At 44.2% G+C, this 21,368-nt stretch overlaps 1 protein-coding gene across 2 annotated transcripts in view; it reads left to right on the top strand.

Moving 5' to 3' along the window:
• Positions 1-21,368, top strand: part of kremen1 (kringle containing transmembrane protein 1) — a 113,502-nt gene that overhangs the window by 43,596 nt on the left and 48,538 nt on the right. For both annotated transcript variants that reach the window (XM_021606619.3, XM_021606620.3), the window contains exon 3: positions 17,360-17,451. In XM_021606619.3, the coding sequence (XP_021462294.1) occupies positions 17,360-17,451 (92 nt within the window). The remainder of the gene's footprint in view (positions 1-17,359; positions 17,452-21,368) is intronic.

Below are 21,368 nucleotides of genomic sequence, written 5' to 3'. Positions count from 1 at the left end.
AAAAAAGTTTCAAAGGAATATATACATTTCAAATGTCATATTATGGCTATGTACAGTGTTATAACAATGTGCAAATAGTTAAAGTACAAAAGGGAAAATAAATATACATAAATATGGGTTGTATTTACAATGGTGTTTATTCTTCACTGGTTGCCCTTTTCTTGTGGGCGTAGGTCACAAATCTTGCTGCTGTGGTGGCACACTGTGGTAATTCATCCAATAGATATGGGATTTGATCAAAATGTGATTTGTTTTCAAATTCCTTGTGGGTCTGTGTATGTGTCTTTAATATGGTCATACATTTGGCAGGGGGTTAAGAAGTGCAGCTCAGTTTTCACATCATGTTGTGAGCAGTGTGCACAAAGGCAGACCTGGCTTAGCAATGCTCACTGAGTCTGTACATAGCTTTCCTTATTTTCAGTCACAGTGGTCAGGTATTCTGCCACTGTGTACTCTCTGTTTAGGTCTGTTCTTTGGGGTATTCTTTCCAATGTGTCAAATAATTATCTTTTTGTTTTCTCATTTGTGACTCGTTTTAGGAAACTAGGCGTATGTCGCTCGGCACTACTTCACAGGAGAGCCATTTAAATATGAACTTTTTTAAACTCAAAATGTGTTTCTTTTTAGCAGAAATGCCTTCTGGAACATGTGAACTTTCATGTGCCTTAATAACAAACGTCTGTTAATATAAAATTGTTACATTTACAAGCCTAGTTGGTTTAACCACAGAAAAAGGCAGCAACCTTCCTGCTAGCCATGATTGGCTGAGATAATGAATGGGCTGGACATGCCGAAAGATGAGTTCGGATTGGTCTGCCATGTAGCATGCTTCTGTCTTTTTGAGCTGGTCAGTATGTGTAGGTAATCCTTTCTAATGGACTTTAAAAATATATATATATATATCACATAGTAGAACTGCATAAGTGTTGCTCTCCACTTTCTGGAGGGCCGAGTTTTAAAATCAGTGGAATTAAGGGCAACCATGGAATCCGTGATGGAGAGGGAGAAGCGTCCATCCATGTATATGGGTAGGATAGTCTAGCTAGCTACATTTTTAGATATTACACATTTCAAATTCTGTCAAAAAGTTGTTTTCATTTCAAGTTAGTGTACCGTTAGCTAGCTATTGTTAGCTGGCTGGCTTGCTAGCCGACATTACGTGTATGATCTGTGTAGTAATATTATTTGTATCTCAGAGCCAGTTGCTTGGCTAGTTATAGCCTAATGTTATCTAGCTAACATTGAACCTGGTTGGTTAGCTACCTGCAGATTCATGCAGGGTAGTGACATCATGAGTTGGGATTATGGTTCATTGTTTAGCTAGTTAGCTAACTAGCTACATGTCTTAACAAAAGACTCCACTATGCAAGTAACCATTTCAGTAGAATGTTCATGATGTCGCTGCGAGAACTGTTGATAGAAGTAGCTGGTAAATTCACTCTGCTATCTACTCTGATTTCAGAGCACTCTTGTCTGAGTATGCCAGAGCGCAGAATAACTGACGAATTTATGAATGTTCAACACCCGTTGAATATGTCAGTAAACGTTGGGGGGAAAACACGTAATTAAATTGTTGCCAGCAGCACAGTTACAGTCACCAACACTCTGGATAACATAAAAACAGCCTAACCAGCTCTGCTAGGGTGAGTGAAATGGTCAGAGTGAGCTGTTCTCTCATTTGTGTCTGGAAGTAGCTAGCAAGCTAGCCAACGTTAGCCAGTTAGCTTGGGTGCTTGACTGCTGTTGTTAGGACAGAACGCTCAGATCAACCCTACTCCTCTGCCTCACATGCGAATCCTTAAAGAGATGGGTGGGGCTAAAACTTAAGAGAGTGTGAACGATGCTGAATGGGTGTAGACAAAGAGCTCAACCAGTAGGTGTACCAAAACATTCTAAAGCCATTTTCTCGAATCAAATCAAATTTTATTTGTCACATACACATGGTTAGCAGATGTTAATGCGAGTGTAGCGAAATGCTTGTGCTTCTAGTTCCAACAATGCAGTAATAACCAATGAGTAATCTAACCTAACAATTCCACAACTACTACCTTATACACACAAGTGTAAAGGGATAAAGAATATGAATATATTCAGTAGATGATATAGAGTACAGTATATACATATACATATGAGATGAGTAATGTAGGGTATGTAAACATTATATTAAGTCGCATTGTTTAAAGTGGCTAGTGATACATTTTTTCCATCAATTTCCATCAATTTCCAGTATTAAAGTGGCTGGAGTTGAGTCAGTATGTTGGCAGCAGCCACTCAATGTTAGTGGTGGCTGTTTAACAGTCTGATGGCCTTGAGATAGAAGCAGTTTTTCAGGCTCTCGGTCCTTGCTTTGATGCACCTGTACTGACCTCGCCTTCTGGATGATAGCGGGGTGAACAGGCAGTGGCTCGGGTGGTTGTTGTCCTTGATGATCTTTATGACCTTCCTGTGACATCGGGTGGTGTAGGTGTCCTGGAGAGGCAGGTAGTTTGCCCCCAGTGATGCGTTGTGCCGACCTCACTACCCTCTGGAGAGCCTTATGGTTGTGGGCGGAGCAGTTGCCGTACCAGGCGGTGATACAGCCCGACAGGATGCTCTTGATTGTGCATCTGTAGAAGTTTGTGAGTGCTTTTGGTGATAAGCAGAATTTCTTCAGCCTCCTGAGGTTGAAGAGGCGCTGCTGCGCCTTCTTCACAACGCTGTCTGTGTGGGTGGACCAATTCAGTTTGTCCGTGATGTGTACGCCGAGGAACATGAAACTTACTACCCTCTCCACTACTGTCCTGTCGATGTGGATAGGGGGGTGCTCCCTCTGCTGTTTCCTGAAGTCCACAATCATCTCCTTTGTTTTGTTGACGTTGAGTGTGAAGTTAATTTCCTGACACCACACTCCGAGGGCCCTCACCTCCTCCCTGTAGGCCGTCTCGTCGTTGTTGGTGATCAAGCCTACCACTGTAGTGTCATCCGCAAACTTGATGATTGAGTTGGAGGCGTGCATGGCCACGCAGTCGTGGGTGAACAAGGAGTACAGGAGAGGGCTCAGAACGCATCCTTGTGGGGCCCCAGTGTTGAGGATCAGCGGGGTGGAGATGTTGTTACCTTCCCTCACCACCTGGGGGCGGCCCGTCAGGAAGTCCAGTACCCAGTTGCATAGGGCGGGGTCGAGACCCAGGGTCTCGAGCTTAATGACGAGTTTGGAGGGTACTATGGTGTTAAATGCCTAGCTGTAGTTGATGAACAGCTTTCTCACATAGGTATTCCTCTTGTCCAGATGGATTAGGGCAGTGTGGTTGCGATTGCGTCGTCTGTGGACCTATTGAGGTGGTAAGCAAATTGGAGTGGGTCTAGGGTGTCAGGTAGGGTGGAGGGGATATGGTCCTTGACTAGTCTCTCAAAGCACTTCATTATGACGGAAGTGAGTGCTACTGGGCGGTAGTCGTTTATTTCAGTTACCTTAGCTTTCTTGGGAACAGGAACAATGGTGGCCCTCTTGAAGCATGTTGGAACAGCAGACTGGGATAAGGATTGATTGAATATGTCCATAACACATTTAAATGTTTTACTCACGTCGGCGGCAGTGAAGGAGAGCTCGCAGGTTTTGGTAGCGGGCCATGTCAGTGGCACTGTATTGTCCTCAAAGCGAGCAAAAAAGTTATTTAGTCTGTCTGGGAGCAAGACATCCTGGTCCGCGACGGGGCTGGTTTTCTTTTTGTAATCCGTGATTGACTGTAGACCCTGCCACATACCTCTTGTGTCTGAGCCGTTGAATTGTGACTCTACTTTGTCTATATACTGACACTTAGCTTGTTTGATTGCCTTGCGGAGGGAATAGCTACACTGTTTGTATTCGGTCATATTTCCGGTCACCCAGCCCTGGTTAAAAGCAGTGGTTCGCGCTTTCAGTTTCGCGCGAATGCTGCCATCAATCCACGGTTTCTGGTCTGGGAATGTGTTAATCGTTGCTGTGGGTATAACATCCCCAATGCACTTTCTAAGATCTCGATCACCGAATCAGCGTTGTTGTTGGACGCAATGCGGAACATATCCCAATCCACGTGATCGAAGCAGTCTTGAAGCGGTGAAATCAGATTGGTCCGACCAGCGTTGAACAGACCTGAGCGCGGGAGCTTCTTGTTTTAGTCTCTGTCTGTAGGCTGGAAGCAACAAAATGGAGTCGTGGTCAGCTTTTCAGAAAGGAGGGTGGGGGAGGGCCTTATATGCGTCACGGAAGTTAGAATAAAAATTATCCAGGGTTTTACCAGCCCTGGTAGCACAATCGATATGCTGATAGAATTTAGGGAGTCTTGTTTTCAGATTAGCCTTGTTAAAATCCACAGCTACAATGAATGCAGCCTCAGGATATGTGGTTTCCAGTTTACATAGAGTCAAATAAAGTTTGTTCAGGGCCATCGATGTGTCTGCTTGGGGGGGAATATATACGGCTGTGATTATAATCGAAGAGAATTCCCTTGGTAGATAATGCGGTCGACATTTGATTGTGAGGAATTCTAAGTCAGGGAACAGAAGGACTTGAGTTCCTGTATGTTGTTATGATCACACCACGTCTCGTTAATCATAAGGCATACTCCCCCACCCCTCTTCTTACCAGAAAGATGCTTGTTTCTGTCGGCGTGATGCGTGAAGAAACAAGCTGGCTGCACCGACTCCGTTAGCGTCTCTCGAGTGAGCCATGTTTCCGTGAAGCAAAGAACGTTACAGTCTCTGATGTCTCTCTGGAATGCTACCCTTGCTCGGATTTCATCAACCTTGTTGTCAAGAGACTGGACATTGGCGAGTAGTATGCTAGGGAGTGGTACGTGATGTGCCCGTCTCCGGAGCCTGACCAGAAGACCGCTTCGTTTGTCCCTTTTTCGGCGGCTTTGTTTTGGGTCGCCGGCTGGCATCCGATCCATTGTCCTGGGTGGAAGGCAAAACACAGGATCCACTTTGGAAAAGTCATATTCCTGGTCGTAAGGATGGTGATTTGACGTTGCTCTTATATGCAGTAGTTCCTCCCGACTCTATGTAATGAAACCTAAGATAACCTGGGGTACCAATGTAAGAAATAACACGTAAAAAAAAAAAAAATACTGCATGGTTTCCTAGAAACGCGAAGCGAGGCGGCCATCTGTCGGCGCCGGAAGAGTGAGTATACAGGTTAATCAAGTTTCAAAGCAGAATTACTTTTCCATTGTTCCTCAACTGTAGTGTATAATATACCATTGTCTAGCTCTGAGTCTCTACTTTTATCCAATGTAAAAAACACCATTTCAAATGTTGCTACATAAGACAAAATTGAGCCTGTCGGTCACAATAGGTTTGATCTAATTGTGTTGCTATCTTGGGGCTCTGTTCACAAACACAACCAGACACCACAGAGCCCCAGGACAGCAACACAATTAGATCAAACCAAATGTGACCGACCGGCTCGAAGAGTCCCCTAAGCAAGCTGGTCCTGGGGCTCTGTGGGGTCTGGTTGTGTTTGTGAACAGGACCAGCTTGCTTAGGGGACTCTTATCTAAGTTAATCTCTCTGTAGGTGATGGCTTTGTTATGGAAGGTTTGGGAATTGCTCCACTTTAGGTAATTGTAGAATTTAACGTCTCTTGTCTGGATTTTGATCATTAATGGGTATCAGCCTAATTCTGCTCTACATGCATTATTTGGTGTTTTACTTTGTACACGAAGGATGCTGTTGCAGAATTCTGCATGCAGTCTCAATTTGGTGTTTGTCCCAATTTGTGAATTATTGGTTAGTGAGCGGACCCCCGACCTCACAACCCATAAAGGGCAATGGGTTCTATAACTGATTCAAGTATTTTTTGTCAGATCCTAATTGGGATGTCTAATTTTATGTTCCTTTTTTTTATGGCCCTTCTTGCCTTGTCCCTCAGATCGTTCCCAGCTTTGTGGAAGTGGTGCTGATTTTTAGGCCAAGGTAGGTATAGTTTTTTTTGTGTGCTCTAGGGTAACGATATCTTGATGGAATTTGTATTTGTGGTTCTGGCAACTGGACCTTTTTTGGAACGCCATTATTTTTGTCTCACTGAGAATTACTGTCAGGGCCCAGGTCAGACAGAATCTGTGCAGAAGATCTAGGTGCTGCTGTAGGCCTTCCTTGGTTGGGGACAGAAGCATTAACATTTGACTTCAGATTCCAGTAGGGTGGTCTCTCTCTCTTGCTCTTGTTCTGTGTGCATTTGCGCGTGCGCGCTCGTGTGTGTGTCCGTGCGTGTGTGTGTGTTAAGTGCGTGCGTGTGCCTGTGTGTGTGGAATTTCTGAAGTCCCTACCACATGGAGAAGACTTTCTGTTCAATCCATTTGGTTTGATGGAAGGGTTGGTTGATTGGATATGTAAATGTCTAGCCAGATCGGAAATTGACTTGGACTGAAGAATTTGGAATGCAAAATACCTGATTTACATCATGGGCATCTTTCAATTCAAATTCAAATCTCCAGTACTCTCTCTACCTTGCAACTCTCTGTCTCCTTCTCCATGTTATCTCCCCTCTCTCCCTTTCTCGTTCTCCCTCTCTTTATCCCTTCGTCTTCCACATGTTTTCTCTCACTCACTCACGGTCTTTGTCTTAGTTTATTTCTCCCTCTCTTTACATCCTTCCCTGGCACAGGTTTTTACTGTGTTGGGAATATGGCTGGATAGGGCCTTCGCTGGATCTGGAGCTGCACTGTAGCTGGTAAGATTGAGACGGAGGGAGAGAGACGGAGGGAGAGAAACATAGGGAGAGAGGAGGAGGGAGAGAGGAGGAGGGAGAGAGACGGAGGGAGAGAGAAGGAGGGAGAGGATGGGGCGACGGTCTGTCAGGGCCAAGGGAGTTTTAATACAAACCAGAGCAAGTTGGGGCTGAGGCCAAAGCACAGGTGATGTTTTAAGGACAGGAGTCATTACATTTCTTTCCTTTAAGGTGGTGGCTGTGAATATGGAGTTTTCGCCCATGGCCCATCCAGAACCCTCTTTCTCAAAGCTAAGGATCTGAATCACGTTCTGCACATTTTTTTGTTTTACGCACAAAATCACATTTCTTCTCACCGTCTTCTGAACACTCAACCAATGATATGATGATGTAGACTATATGTCTCTGCCTCCCAATAGCCAATGTTTGCACATTAAATCGCTTTTGACTGCCTGCCTGTCTGTCTTGTCTAGTTCGATATGCTGCTGCTTTCCTAAATAGCTGCATGCAAGTGAACTCCCCTCCTAAAAAATAACCGCTTGACTGCCTGTTGTGTCGTGCTTATGTTGCAATACATTACAGTTAAAACAGACAAAGAACTTTGTCTGTTCAAACGGTCTTACTTGCACAAGCGGCAGCAGAGTCATGGGGTGGGCACTGAGCCAAAGTGTGGGAGGGGGGGGGGGGGTCTGAGAATGTGAGGGTGTATGTGGGATTTGGACAAGAGAAGCAGGTGGAATGGGGGTGGACTTACGAGGAGCGATGGGGGAATCGTAAACCGTGCTCCCATCCCATTGTTGGCTTTTCCCCATACTGATTTAGTTGAAAGGGGTCTGTGGCTCCATGGCAGTGTGCAAAGAGGGTCTCTAATAGCCCTCACATTTCATCTTTATAGCCGTCAGTAAAACAGCCTAGGGAGAGATGGGGTTATATGGGGCAGAGGGAAATGTCATATTAATTACAGAAAAGGAGAGAAAAGCTGCATTAAATGTCAAGAGAACTCGTGTCTCTCCGGAGAGAGACACAGTTAGATTCGACCTCGCACAACGCATTTCAAATACTGACACTGACTGACACCGGGAATGTAAGAGCATACTGTTACAGCAAAGTGCCCTCAGTTTTCAGGTGAAGACATACGTCACTTCATTAATAAATTAAATGTAAATTAAACCAAATTAAAGGGGGGTTTTGTACATAGCCTACACACAGCTTTAACCTTTATTAAGCCAGGTTGCCCCAAGTTGTCAGAAGACCTCTTGTTGAAGAGAGACATGGCCTAATCTGGTGTTGTGCTGCTGCCACTGGCGTAACGTAGTTTCTCTGGACCCCCTTGCAAGGCAGGCTGGAGTATGCCTCCCCCCAATTTGTTTTTGAATGTGTCAGCCAGACAGCCACTCACATTACCGATCGCTGTCCATGGTGCTGAAATCGTTGCCTTGACCGCAGCATTTGTTCACCGATATCCCCTTATACTTTCAATCAGTGGAATTGTTTATATTTCAAGGCCTGAGGCCTTTTCAGTCATATTCCTGAATCCCAAGATATGGGACAAAAATTCCCCCACGATACGAATACAGCTTTTGCAGAGGCCCAAACCAGACGGCGGTCTAGCTCTACCGGATTTCAGATTCTATTATTGGGCCGCTAACCTTAGGATCATTCAGTACTGGTTACAGAGCAGAGAGATATTCCCACCCCCAATTTGACTAGTGATGGAGGCCGCCTCATCTATACCGGCATCATTGTCTTCCCTCGCTTACTCCTCCTTCACCAAAAATATGTGTCAAAACAACATTGAAGATCTGGAATCAAATTTAGGCGCCACTTTGGGTTTCAGACAACCTCTTCTTTTGCTCCGGTAGCCTCAAACCCAGCTTTTCCCACATCTATGGTTGATGGTGCTTTCTCAACATGGTCTAGTCTCAGTATTAAAATATTTAGAGAACTCTATATTAACAGTACATTTAGTACGTTTGAACAATTATCAGCTAAATTTGGTCTCCCCAGACATCATTTCTTTAGGTTCTTACAAGTCCGGAGTTATGTCCACAGAATAGGGCCCCGATTCCCCACCCTTCCTGGTGAAACACAGTTTGACACATTTCTTATCCCACTTCCTACTCTGAAAGGCACCTTGTCAATAATCTATAGTCAGATTTGCTCACTACAAACCACCTCATTAAACAATATTAAATTCTCATGGGAGGAGGAACTGGGTGAGGAAATATCTGATGAACTATGGGAAGGGGCACTCAAAAAGGTACATACCTCTTCTATTTGCGCTCGACACGGTCCCATTTAATGCAAACTGATTCATAGGGCCCACTGGACCAAAGCAAGATTATCCCAGATTTACAAGGATATGAACCCTAATTGTGTACGATGTAACCAGTCTCCGGCTAATCATGTACACATGTTTTGGTGTTGCCCATCTCTTGTTGGTTTCTGGAAAGACATCTTTAACACACTCTCAGAATTAAGCGGCACACAGATCGAGCCAGACCCTTTTATTGCATTATTACAATTGACCAAAATGAATAAGGATGTAATTGCCTTCGTCACTTTGGTAGCGAGACGATTAATTTTACTTAGATGGAAATCCTCTGCAACCCCTTCTCATGCTCTTTGGATTAAATCCGTTTTGAATTGCATAACGTTGGAAAAAATTCAACACTCACTCAATGGGTCTATAGACAAATTCTATGCAATGTGGGCTCCCTTCTTTTCTCATGTTAAACGACTACATTTCCCTGCAGTGCCAGAGTGATGTATATTTATATATTGGTGATGTAAGAGGCCTGGTATGTGTATACACAACATCTTGGATATTAAGGACTGTATCTGTGCTAGTTGACCTGTAACAACTGTATCAAAATATATATTTTTTCTTGTCTTTTTCTTTTTTTCTTTTTTGTTTGTCTCTCTCTTTGTTTTGCTGTATTGTTGTATTTGATGTGTTGTTTTATATTACTACCAAATAACTTACAAGTGCAATTATTTTGTAAATGCTGGTGTTTCAAAAATTAAACAATTTAAAAGAAAAAATGATTCCGTTGTGCAAACCCACAGTTTTATCAGCTGTTTGGGTGGCTGGTCTCAGAAGATCCCGCAGGTGAAGAAGCCGCATGTGGAGGTCCTGGACTCGTGTGGTTACACATGTTCTACGGGTGTGAGGCCGGTTAGACGTGCTGCCAAATTCTCTAAAAAGGAATCGGCTTATGGTAGAGAAATGGAACATTACATTCTCTGGCAACAGCTCTGTTGGAAATTCCAGCAGTTAGCATGCTAATTGCACGCTCCCTCAAAACTTGAGACATCTGTGGCATTGTGTTGTGTGACAAAACTGCACATTTTAGAGTGGCCTTTTAATGTCTCCAGCACAAGGGGCACCTATGTAATGATCATGCTGTTTAATCAGATTACCGATATGATACACACCTGTCAGGTTATTGAATCAGATTATTGATACACACCTGTCAGGTGGATGGATTATCTTAGGAAAGGAGAAATGCTCACTAACAGGGATATAAACACATTTCTGCACAAAATATGAGCAAAATAAGCTTTTTGCGGGTATGGAACATTTGCAGGATCTTTTATTTCAGCTCATGAAACATGGGACCAACACTTTACATGTTGCAGCATTTATATTTTTGGTCAGTGATTGTCTGTGCATTCGGGAAAGTATTCAGACCTTAGACTTTTTCCACATTTTGTTATGCTACACCCTTATTCAAAATTTTTCATCAGTCCACACACAACAGCCTATAATTACAAAGAGAAAACAGGTTTTTAGACATTTTTGCAAATGTTTAAAAAAATAAATACAAAAATACCTTACCTTTACATAAGTATTCGGACCATTTGCTATGGAACTCGAAAATGAGCCCAGGTGCATCCTGTTTCCATGATCATCCTTGAGATGTTTCTACAACTTGATTGGAGTCCATCTGTGGTAAATTCAATTGATTGAACATGATTTGTAAAGGTATACACCTGCCTATATAAGGTCCCACAGTTGACAGTGCATGTCAGAGCAAAAACCAAGCCGTGAAGTTGATGGAATCCGAGACAGGATCACAGATCTGGGGAAGGATACCAAAACATTTCTGCAGCATTGAATGTCCCCAAGAACACATTGGCATCCATCATTTCTTAAATGGAAGAAGTTTGGAACCACCAGCTCTTCCTAGAGTCCAGCAAAACTGAGCAATCATGGGAGAAGGGCCTTGGCCAAGAACCCGATGGAGTTCTAGAGCTCTAGAGTTCCTCTGTGGAGATGGGAGAACCTTCCAGAAGGACAACCTTCTCTGCAGCACTCCACCAATCAGGCCTTTATGGTAGAGTGGCCAGACATAAGCCACTCCTCAGTAAAAGGCACATGACAGCCGCTTGGAGTTTGCCAAAAGGCACTTAAAGGACTCAGACCATGAGAAACAAGATTCTGTGGTCTGGTGAAACAAAGATTAAACTCTTTGGCTTGAATGCCAAGTGTCACGTCTAGAGGAAATCTGGCACCATCCCTACGGTGAAGCATGGTGGTGGCAGCAGCATCATGCTGTGGGGATGTTTTTCAGCGACAGGGAGACTAGTCAAGCCGGAGGCAAAGATGAACGGAGCAAAGGACAGAGAGAACCTTGATGAAAACCTTCTCCAGAGCACTCAGGACATCAGACTGGGGCGAAGATTCACCTTCCAACAGGACAATGACCCTAAGCACACAGCCAAGACAACACAGGAGTGGCTTCGGGACAAGTCTCTGAATGTCATTGAGTGGCCAGCCAGAGTCCGGACTTGAACCCGATCAAACATCTCTGGAGAGACCTAAAAATAGCTGTGCAGCGACACTTGTAGTGTCATACCCAAGAAGACTTGAGGCTGTCATCGCTGCCAAAGGTGCTGCAACAAAGTACTGAGTAAAGGTGAAATTTCCATTTTTATTTTTTATAATTTAGCAAACATTAAAAACATTTTTTTTTGCTTTGTCATTATGGGGTATTGTGTGTAGATTAATGAAGGGGAAAAAACAATTTTATACATTTTAGAATAAGGCTGTAACGTAACAAAATGTTTTTAAAAAAAACAAAGGGTATAAATACTTTCCGAATGCAGTGTGAAGGCTAGCACAGTGTTCAACATACAGTACGTGAACAAAAGTATATGTAGTCGGTCCCCCCTTTGCTGCTATAACAGCCTCCACTCTTCTGGGAATGCTTTCTACTAGATGTTGGAACATTGCTACGGGGACTTGCTTCCATTCAGCCACAAGCATTAGTGAGGTTGGGTAATTAGGCCTGGCTCACAGTTCGCGTTCCAATTCATCCCAAAGGTGTTTGATGGTGTTGAGGTCAGGGTGTCAAGTTCCCAGTCAAGTTCTTACACACCGATCTCGACAAACCATTTTTGTATGGACCTCGCTTTGTGCATGGGGGCATTGTCATGCTGAAACAGGAAAGGGCCTTCCCCAAACTGTTGCCACAAAGTTGGAAGCATAGAGTCGTTTAGAATGTCATTGTATGCTGTAGATACCCTTTAATTCAACTAGGCACATGCAATTGCAGAGTTCGGTAAACAAATTGCCACTGGATTGATGCAAATTATCATGATATCAGTATACCAGGTAGGCATAAGTAACTTTGTAGGTAATTGAGAAGGTTTTTGGGAAAGCCTTTCCATCTACCAGAAGACGGTTGTTATTATTATAAGAAGGGACGTCAAACATTCAGCCTGCTGCACAGACCCTTTGGACGCTCTAATAATAATAATAAATCATTGATTATATTTATATAGCGCTTTTCTACCAACTGAGGTATTCAAAGTGCTTTGCATAGTAGGGGGAAGCTCACCTTATCCCCCAGAAACGTGCGGCACCCACCTGGATGATGCACGGCAACCAGTTTTGTGACAGGATGCTCACCACACATCAGCAATCAGGTGGAGAGGTGAGGAGTGATATATGCCCATTAGGAAAGAGGAGGATGATTAGGTGGCCATGATGGAATGGGGCCAGGTTGGAAATTTAGCCATGACACCGGAGTTTACACCTCTACTCTTACAATAAGTGCCACTGGGATTTTTTTATGACCACATAGGGCTCTAGTCTTGAGCGCCAGGAGAAATTGTGCTTAGCAGCATTTTTAAACTCTCGCCATTGCTAAAGTAGGAAGAAATAGAAGTAATTGCTGTAAAAATGTTTGAGTGTGCTATGTTTACTATCATCATATATTAAAATATATAATTAATTTAACATATTTCATTGTTATATTATGCTAATTTCCTATGGTGGACAAAACTTGTTACATTTCACAAGCTTGCAATTTCACTACATAACATTTTGTGGAATTACATCAGATTGGGGATGTGTATAGTCTGTCACAGCCAGGACTTATAACGCCGTTGTCATTTTCAAATTGAAATGGCACAGACAATTTGTGGCACTCTCTGTATAAAAGTCGCTGGCCACAAACTAATACACGGATTTGACAGTGAAGCTATCACTAAAACGAAAGCCAACCCCTGTCACTGTTTAGAACTCTCTCTCTCTCTCTCTCTCTCTGTCTCTCTGTCTCTCTGTCTCTCTCTCTCTCTCTCTCTCTGTCTCTCTCTCTCTCTCTCTCTCTCTCTCTCTCTCTGTGTTTCTCTCTGTGACAGTCAGCCTCTGATCCTCTCCTGACCTCAACCTAAACCTAACAAGCCTCTCAAACCCTCTTCAGCAGTTTTACACAGTCATTTTCCAAAGGGGTTTTCAGCTATCATATTTTCTCTGTGGTTTCAGTGCGCGGCCAAATACTACACTAATACAATTTCAAATACTTTCAGCATTTGCAGTTTGAGTCCCAGATGTGTGGGGTTTGCAGCTGTGGGACCCTTCTATTGGTTCCATTGCAACAGGCAAGCTCAAACAAGCACAGTATTGGAAATTATTTCAAATAGTGTTTGAACCCAGCTCTGAACCGCAGGCTAGTGGCTTGCTAATAGCATGAGTCCTGGGTGAACAGACCGACCACCTCACACAGAAAAGCATGTTATTTCCAGCCCAGCTCTGTGCTGCTCAGCACTGCAGGTTTTTCTCCTCTCTGATGTTGACGATTCAGAGCTTTTTATGGCTACGCTGTGCCAGATATTTTAAAGTTTATCATACATTTTATGATGAGGGTTACTTGGAAAATGGTTATTAAAGAAAAGTCTTTTGAACAGCGGCCAGCGGGGAACAGCTGTTTTTCTCTGTTCTCAGATGTAAGACACACTGCCCAGTTAAAACACCGCCTAGCAGCTAGCTAAAACAGAGGAGTTAAACACAGACACAAACACAGTACACCCCCCACCCCCCTCCTGCCAGCCCCCCCCCACACTACACACACACACATACAAAACACACACACACACACCCACACCAAATCCATACGCCCCTAGAGCTACTATATCAGAGCCAGGGCATCTCCACTTAGGCAGCGGTCTTTCTCTGTACTAACAGGTTCAAATGATGGATTCTCTCTCCCTACCACAGCCCATTCTCCACCTGTCCTCTCCATCCTCCATGTTCACCTCGAGGTTGGGGATAATGCCTCTCCTCTTTCATGTGGGTTTACCCAGTCATTCACCCCTCTCCTCACCTCCACCCCCTCCCTCCCTCCCTCCCTCCATCACAGGGGGCTCAGGACAGGGACAGAAAACGGATCGTTTGTTGATCAAAGCTACCGGTTGTGTGTGTGTGTGTGTGTGTGTGTGTGTGTGTGTGTGTGTGTGTGTGTGTGTGTGTGTGTGTGTGTGTGTGTGTGTGTGTGTGTGTGTGTGTGTGTGTGTGTGTGTGTGTGTGTTCAGGATGATGCCCTCCTGAGGCTGTGATTAGGTTAATTAGATTATTGACTATAGGTGATGGATAACCTCATATCAAATAGAGCAGTTTGACAAGTCCAATTTGTGTTTGTGTGAGTGCATTGGTGTAGAGTAGTGTGTGTGTGCGCGCTTATGTGTGCGTGTTTCTATTTGCGTGCATGTGCTTTTGTACATTTGCGTGTAGCGTGTGTTTGTTCCCTAGAGATTTGAACCTAGCCTCCCCTATCTTTAACATCAGGATAGTATCCCCTCCCCCCAGACAAACATGTGTCAGCCCTAACAGCTCCAGAGACTGGGTGTATTACCATAGAGATAATGGAGAAGGTCAGGCTAGAGCACAGGTGTCACACTCGTTCCACGCAGGGTCGAGTGTCTGCGGGTTTTCGCTCCTCCCTTGTACTTGATTGATGAATTCAGGTCACTAGTTAGTAAGGAACTCCCCACACTTGATTGTCTTTGGCTTAATTGAAAGGGGAAACTAAACACCTGCAGACACTAGGCCCTCCATGGAATGAGTTTCACAACCCTGGACGAGTGTCCCAATCCGAGTGGAAAACAAGTACTGTGTTTCCTGTGTGTGGCAGGCTGCACTTTACACTAGATTTACATGGAAATAATGGAGATGAAAACAATATTTAGGGTATGAGATATGAGAAAGAATATATGGCTGCATAGCCAGGTAGAGTGCTAAATGGCACCTTATTACCTACATGGTGAACTACTTTTGAACCAGGTCAAAAGTAGCGCACTATATAGGGAATAGGCTGCCATTTGGGAGACGAGTTCACGGTTTGGAGGAAGAGAGGGATTATTTTCTCCTAACGGAGGGAAAAAAAGATCCAAATGTCCACAGTACATAACTCGACATCATCCCCATCCCTAGGTTAAAGCTTCCCCTTACGAACAAGAACAATATCCCTGTTCCTAAAACGGCATCTTGCTCAAAAAACTTTTTTCTGCCCTGTGAAAGGAGAGGAAGAGACCCTGGAAAGTGTTTTTGATAGGAGAAGAAAAGGAATGGAAACGCCCTTCAGAATTCCCCCCACAATAGGGCTGAAATGGGATAGCTGAGGCCCCTGGCTTTTTTACAATGAAGAACGTCAAAAGAGAATAGAAAAGAAGAGAATAGGTCCCAGGCAATTACAGTCAGAGCTGAGGAAAGGACAACAGTAATGCTCCTAAAGAAGATCCTTCCTCAATTGACCTAGGATGTTTTTTTTTTTTTTGCCCTGTGCACCTTATTGAAAAAAAGGCTCCATACTAGGCTTTGGTGGTATACCGTACAGTATATACTGTATACCTGGGCATCTGGAAATAGCCACGGGATGGTTTTTCATTACCATCAATATCGTTGGAACAATTTCGTTGACGTTCATTTCATACATTTGAATATTTGTAGCTACTTAAGTTAAATACCTGCAGTCAACTTGTGCAATACGCTAAGAGATAACGAAGATTGCGTTCTTCATTTCACCTGTCACATAATTTTTAATTATACAACTTACCGGTAGTCCCCAGGCACTTGGTGTTTGTTTACCAGCACACAACAGTGAGAGACTGGAGTCTTGTGAGTCACTCACTGTTGTGCAGCATTTGCAAGGTAGCATTTGCAAGGTATCTTATATCTATCTATAAAGTAACATTTCTAAAATGTGCTAAATGCCGTGCGGTTGTGCATTTGGTTTGCTAATTTAGTCGCTAATTAGCTATCTAGCTAAATTGTTAGCTTCTTCCAAAATCTAGCTTCGCTTGGTAACAGTAGAGAATCCCCCCCTGGATCAAGAGCCTTGCTGTGTAATATTTGTTTTGTGTGTGCAGCAAACTGTGAGTAGCATTTTGGAGTCACTTATATAACTTTATAAGCTGGGACATCTGTCCTGTACAGACACTGCATAAAATGTTGGCAATGTGCTCGTTAGCATTTAGTTAGCCTTTAGTTAGCAATCTCTATGGGATTTGAGATGTACTTGTTAGCTTTGCTAACCTTCAGATTACAGAGGATCAGTGGGGTTTGAAAATAGCACCCCTTGTGTTCAGTGCCGGTATTACCAAATATTCCGTTATGGCGCAAGGTCGGTACGAAGGTATAACAATCTGGATACCACCCAAGCCTATTCCACACACTGGGATATGTGCTCCAAATGGTGTCTATGTAGCTATTTATTATGTAATTAACAGTTTATAACCTTCTTATAAACCCTTTTCAAACTCTCCATTAAACCCATTATAAAGGGTAAGTGAAGTAGTAAAATTAATTGAACAAAGCACACAGACAGTATAGACAGTTCACAGAAACTAACAGTTGCTCAAAGGCCCTGTCTGGATGTGTGTATGTTCTCCCTCCCTTCCCGTCAGTGAAACCAAAACAGCCAAAGTGCCACCTGGGGCCAAAAGGGGCCAGGCTGTCAGGTTTGAAGGGTTAAAAGTGCAGAGTGGCGGTTCAAATGACCGTGGCCCCTTCAGACAAAAGACCCTGCTCCATTCTCACCCCAGGACAGTTCTCTGTCTCAATCAGAACAAAGACCCCAACGTTCCTTTAGGCCACTGTCTGCCTGTCTGAGAGCCCACTGTCTAGGCCGGGGTCTGCTGGACATGCATGGTCAGGCCACTGAGGACAGGCTAACATAACAAACAGAGCAAAGCGACTAGCTAGTGCCTAGTGTAGGTGTTGCAGTAGGGAGATGATAATTTGCACCACAGACAGACACAATCTCAAAATCATCTCTCCCGCAATATTCAGTGTCCAGTTTTTTGGTCGATAACCTCTTTTTATTTCTGTTTTCTCCCCCTTATTTCCCCTCCGTCTCCCGTCTCTCTCGTCATCCCTCCTTCCAGGAACCCTGATGGTGACGTCCAGCCGTGGTGTTACATCGCTGACCACGAAGAAGGAATCTACTGGAGATACTGTGACATCTCCACCTGTCAGAGTAAGTGGCTGTGTGTGTGTGTGTGTGTCTTGTTCTGTGTGTGTGCATGCTTGTGTGTGTTGACTCATGGAGTCAACGCCCTGTGTTCCTGTATTACACCCTGACCGACCTGAAGCCCGGAGGCCCTGTACCATTTGCATGATCATCTGTTCATCTCCCGGTCTCTCATTCGGACAGATAGATACAGTAGTTATGAAAATGTTTATAGGTCGTCAGCAGGGTTTTACTGAGCTATTATCATCCTGAAGAATGTGCCTAATTGCCTCTCATCACCAGCCCTGCTATGTCTGGGCCTGTCTGTTCGATATGAACTGTCAGTCAGTCAGTCACACTGTGTGGGTTTCACTACTTACCGCATGTGGGTGTGTTACTGTGTGTGCATGTGAATTGTGTGTGTAAACATACATGTTTGTGAGTATTTGTGTGCATGTTAACACGTCTGTATGTCTATGCATGTGTGTGTGTATCCTTTTTTTTTTAATCCCAGTGTTAGTGTGTGCGTTTACATTAATATCAGCGTGCCGACTATCTCTATTAGCTGTCAGTCAGCTCAGCAGAGCAGTGTGCGTGTGTGCGTTGTTGCATCTATGCATGTTTTCTACTGGCTTGGCACAGACCTGGTAGAGCTGTCTGTCTCTCTCTCTGTCTGTAATGCCATCAGCCCAGCCTGGAACAGTCTCATCACCACATACATTAAACCCTCCTCCCTTCCTTTATCACTGGCTGGGAGAATGAACCGCTTTGGTATTACCTGATTGATGGGAGGGACAAGGAGCGAGAGGGAGAGACTGGGCCTAATGCATCAACCAGTCAACTCAATCACAGACTGGACATGACCTGAACTCACAGTCAGTGCTACTAGACTCGACTGTGATGTGTGTCAGTGCTCTGGACTGAAAACTCTCCCATTCTTTATGTTTCTAACTTAAACCACATTATCAAATTAGGCATTATTTAAACAGCACATTCCAGACATGGAATGCAACACAATGTGCTTCACAGGGAAAATAAATAAATAAAACCCGGAAATATTTACAAACATAAGCGAATAAAAAACAATATAATAATAAAAACTCAACGACTAAAAAAAAACCCTAAGGAAAAACAAAGCTAAAAAGGTGTGTTTTAAGATACCAGTCGCAACGTCAACAGTGAAGAGGCGACTCCGTAATGCTGGCCTTCTAGGCAGAGTTCCTCTGTCCAGTGTCTGTGTTCATTTGCCCATCTTAATCTTTTATTTTTATTGGCCAGTCTGAGATATGGCTTTTTCTTTGCAACTCTGCCTAGAAGGCCAGCATCCCGGAGTCACCTCGTCACTGTTGACGTTGAGACTGGTGTTTTGAGGGTACTATTTAATGAAGCTGCCAGTTGAGGACTTGTGAGGCGTCTGTTTCTCAAACTAGACACTCTAATGTTCTTGTCCTCTTGCTCAGTTGTGCACCGGGGCCTCCCACCCCTCTTTCTATTCTGGTTAGGGCCAGTTTGCGCTGTTCTGTGAAGGGAGTAGTACACAGCGTTGTACGAGCTCTTCAGTTTCTTGGCAATTTCTCGCATGGAATAGCCTTCATTTCTCAGAACAAGAATAGACTGACGAGTTTCAGAAGAAAGTTCTTTGTTTCTGGCCATTTTGAGCCTGTAATCGAACCCACAAATGCTGATGCTCCAGATATTCAACGAGTCTAAAGAACGGCAGTTTTATTGCTTCTTTAATCAGAACAACAGTTTTCAGCTGTGCTAACATAATTGCAAAAGGGTTTTCTAATGATCAATTAGCCTTTTAAAATGGTAAACTTGGATTAGCTAACACAACGTGCCATTGGAACACAGGAGTGATGGTTGCTGATAATGGGCCTCTGTACGCCTATGTAGATATCCATTTTAAAAAATCTGCCATTTCCAGCTACAATAGTCATTTACAACATTAACAATGTCTACACTGTATTTCTGATCAAGTTGATGTTATTTTAATGGACAAAGAAATGTGCTTGTCTTTCAAAAACAAGGACATTTCTAAGTGACCCCAAACTTTTGAACGGTAGTGTATGTCCACAGTTTCGGCCCCCCTCAGGTTCTCTGGGAGGCTATTCCAGTGGCTGGGAGCATAGTAACTAAAGGCTGCCTCTCCATGCCTCTTGGTCCTAGGCTTTGAGATAGTTAAAAAGCCAGTGCCAGTGGACCTCAGAGACCTACTGGATACATAACTTAACATATAACCAATTATAACCAGTGTCATTTGACACTGCCAGTGTTAACAAATGTCACATAATAGATCTTGACAGGCCTGTTTGACCCCGTATGAAGGTCCACACTCTTACAGTACCAATGCCTATTTCAGACCTACACAACCAACTACTTAAGAATACTACAAGCAGAGTTCTTCCTTGACCTCACGCGACCAGCCTGGACACAAAACTAACGAGGTGGAGCCACTGCCCGCCAAGCTGGCGTGACCCTAGATAACAGGGCACAGTGGGACGACTTACTGATCAATCCTGGCAGATACAGACAGAGCCTTAGTGAATGGCCACGCTGCCACACGAAAACACAGACCAAACCACATGTAGACCAACAAAAACATTTACATTTGAGTCATTTAGCAGATGCTCTTATCCAGAGCGTCTTACAGTTAGTGCATTCATCTTAAGATAGCTAGGTGAGACATAGTAAGTACACTTTTCATCAATAAAGTAGCTATCAGCAAAGTCAGAGCTAGATTTTTTTTTTTTTTTTTGGGGGGGGGGGGTCGAGGTGAGGTGGGGGATTATTTAAGATACTCTTTGAAGAGGTAGGAAGATGGGCAGGGACTCTGCTGTTTTATCTTCAGGGGGAAGCTGGTTCCACCATTTGGGTGCCAGGACAGAGATGAGCTTGGACTGAGCTGAGCAAGAGCTGCCCTCCCATAGGGGTGGGAGAGCCAAGACACCAGAGGTGGCAGAACGGAGTGCTCGGGTTGGAGTGTAGGGTTTGAGCATAGCCTGAAGGTAGGGAGGGGCAGTTCCTCTTGCTGTTAAGTAGGCAAGCACCATCTTGTAGTGGATGCGAGCTTTAGCTGGAAACCAGTGGAGTGTGCGGAGTAGCGGATTGACATGGGAGAACTTCTAAAGATTGAAAACCAGGCGGGCTGCAGCGTTATGGATAAGTTGCAGGGGTATGATGGTACAAGCGGGGAGCCCAGCCAACAGCGAGTTGCAGTAGTCCAGACAGGAGATGACAAGGGCCTGGAATAGGACCTGTGTCCCTTCCTGTGTGAGGTAGGGTTGTACTCTACGGATGTTCTAGAGCATGCTGCAGAAGCGAGTCACTGCTTTGATGTTTGCAGAGAATGACAGGGTTTTGTCCAGAGTCACACCAAGGTTCTTTGCACTCTGGGAGGGCGACACTGTGGAGTTGTCAACCGTGATGGAGCGGGCAGGCCTTTTCCGGTAGGAAGAGCAGCTCAGTCTTGTCGGGTTGAGCTTGATGTTGTGGGCCGACGTCTAAGCTGAGATATCTGCCAGGTATGCAGAGATGTGTGTCGCCACCTGGGTGTCAGAAGAGGGAAGGAGAAAAGTAATTGAGTGTCATCTGCATAGCAATGATAGGAGAGACCATGTGAGGATATGACAGAGCCAAGTGACTTGGTGTATAGAGAGAAGAGGAGAGGGCCTAGAACCGAGCCCTGGGGGACACCAGTAATGAGAGTACGTGGTGCAGACACATATCCTCTCCACATCACCTGGTAGGAGTGGGCTGTCAGGTAGGATGAAATCCAAGAGTGTAGAGCCTGAGACACCCAACCCTGAGAGGGAGGAGAGGAGGATCTGATGGTTCACAGTTGCAAAGGCAGCGGATAGATCTAGGATAATGAGAACAGAGGGGAGAGAGTCAGTTTTGGCAGTGTGGCGAGCCTCTGTAAAACATAGAACAGCAGTCTCAGT

This window comes from Oncorhynchus mykiss, chromosome 6 (genome assembly GCF_057628025.1).
Source record: "Oncorhynchus mykiss isolate SJ-2025 chromosome 6, ASM5762802v1, whole genome shotgun sequence".
Lineage (NCBI taxonomy): Eukaryota > Metazoa > Chordata > Actinopteri > Salmoniformes > Salmonidae > Oncorhynchus > Oncorhynchus mykiss.
The sequence above is the reverse complement of the archived record's forward strand: the minus strand, read 5'-3'. Positions and strand labels throughout refer to the sequence as shown.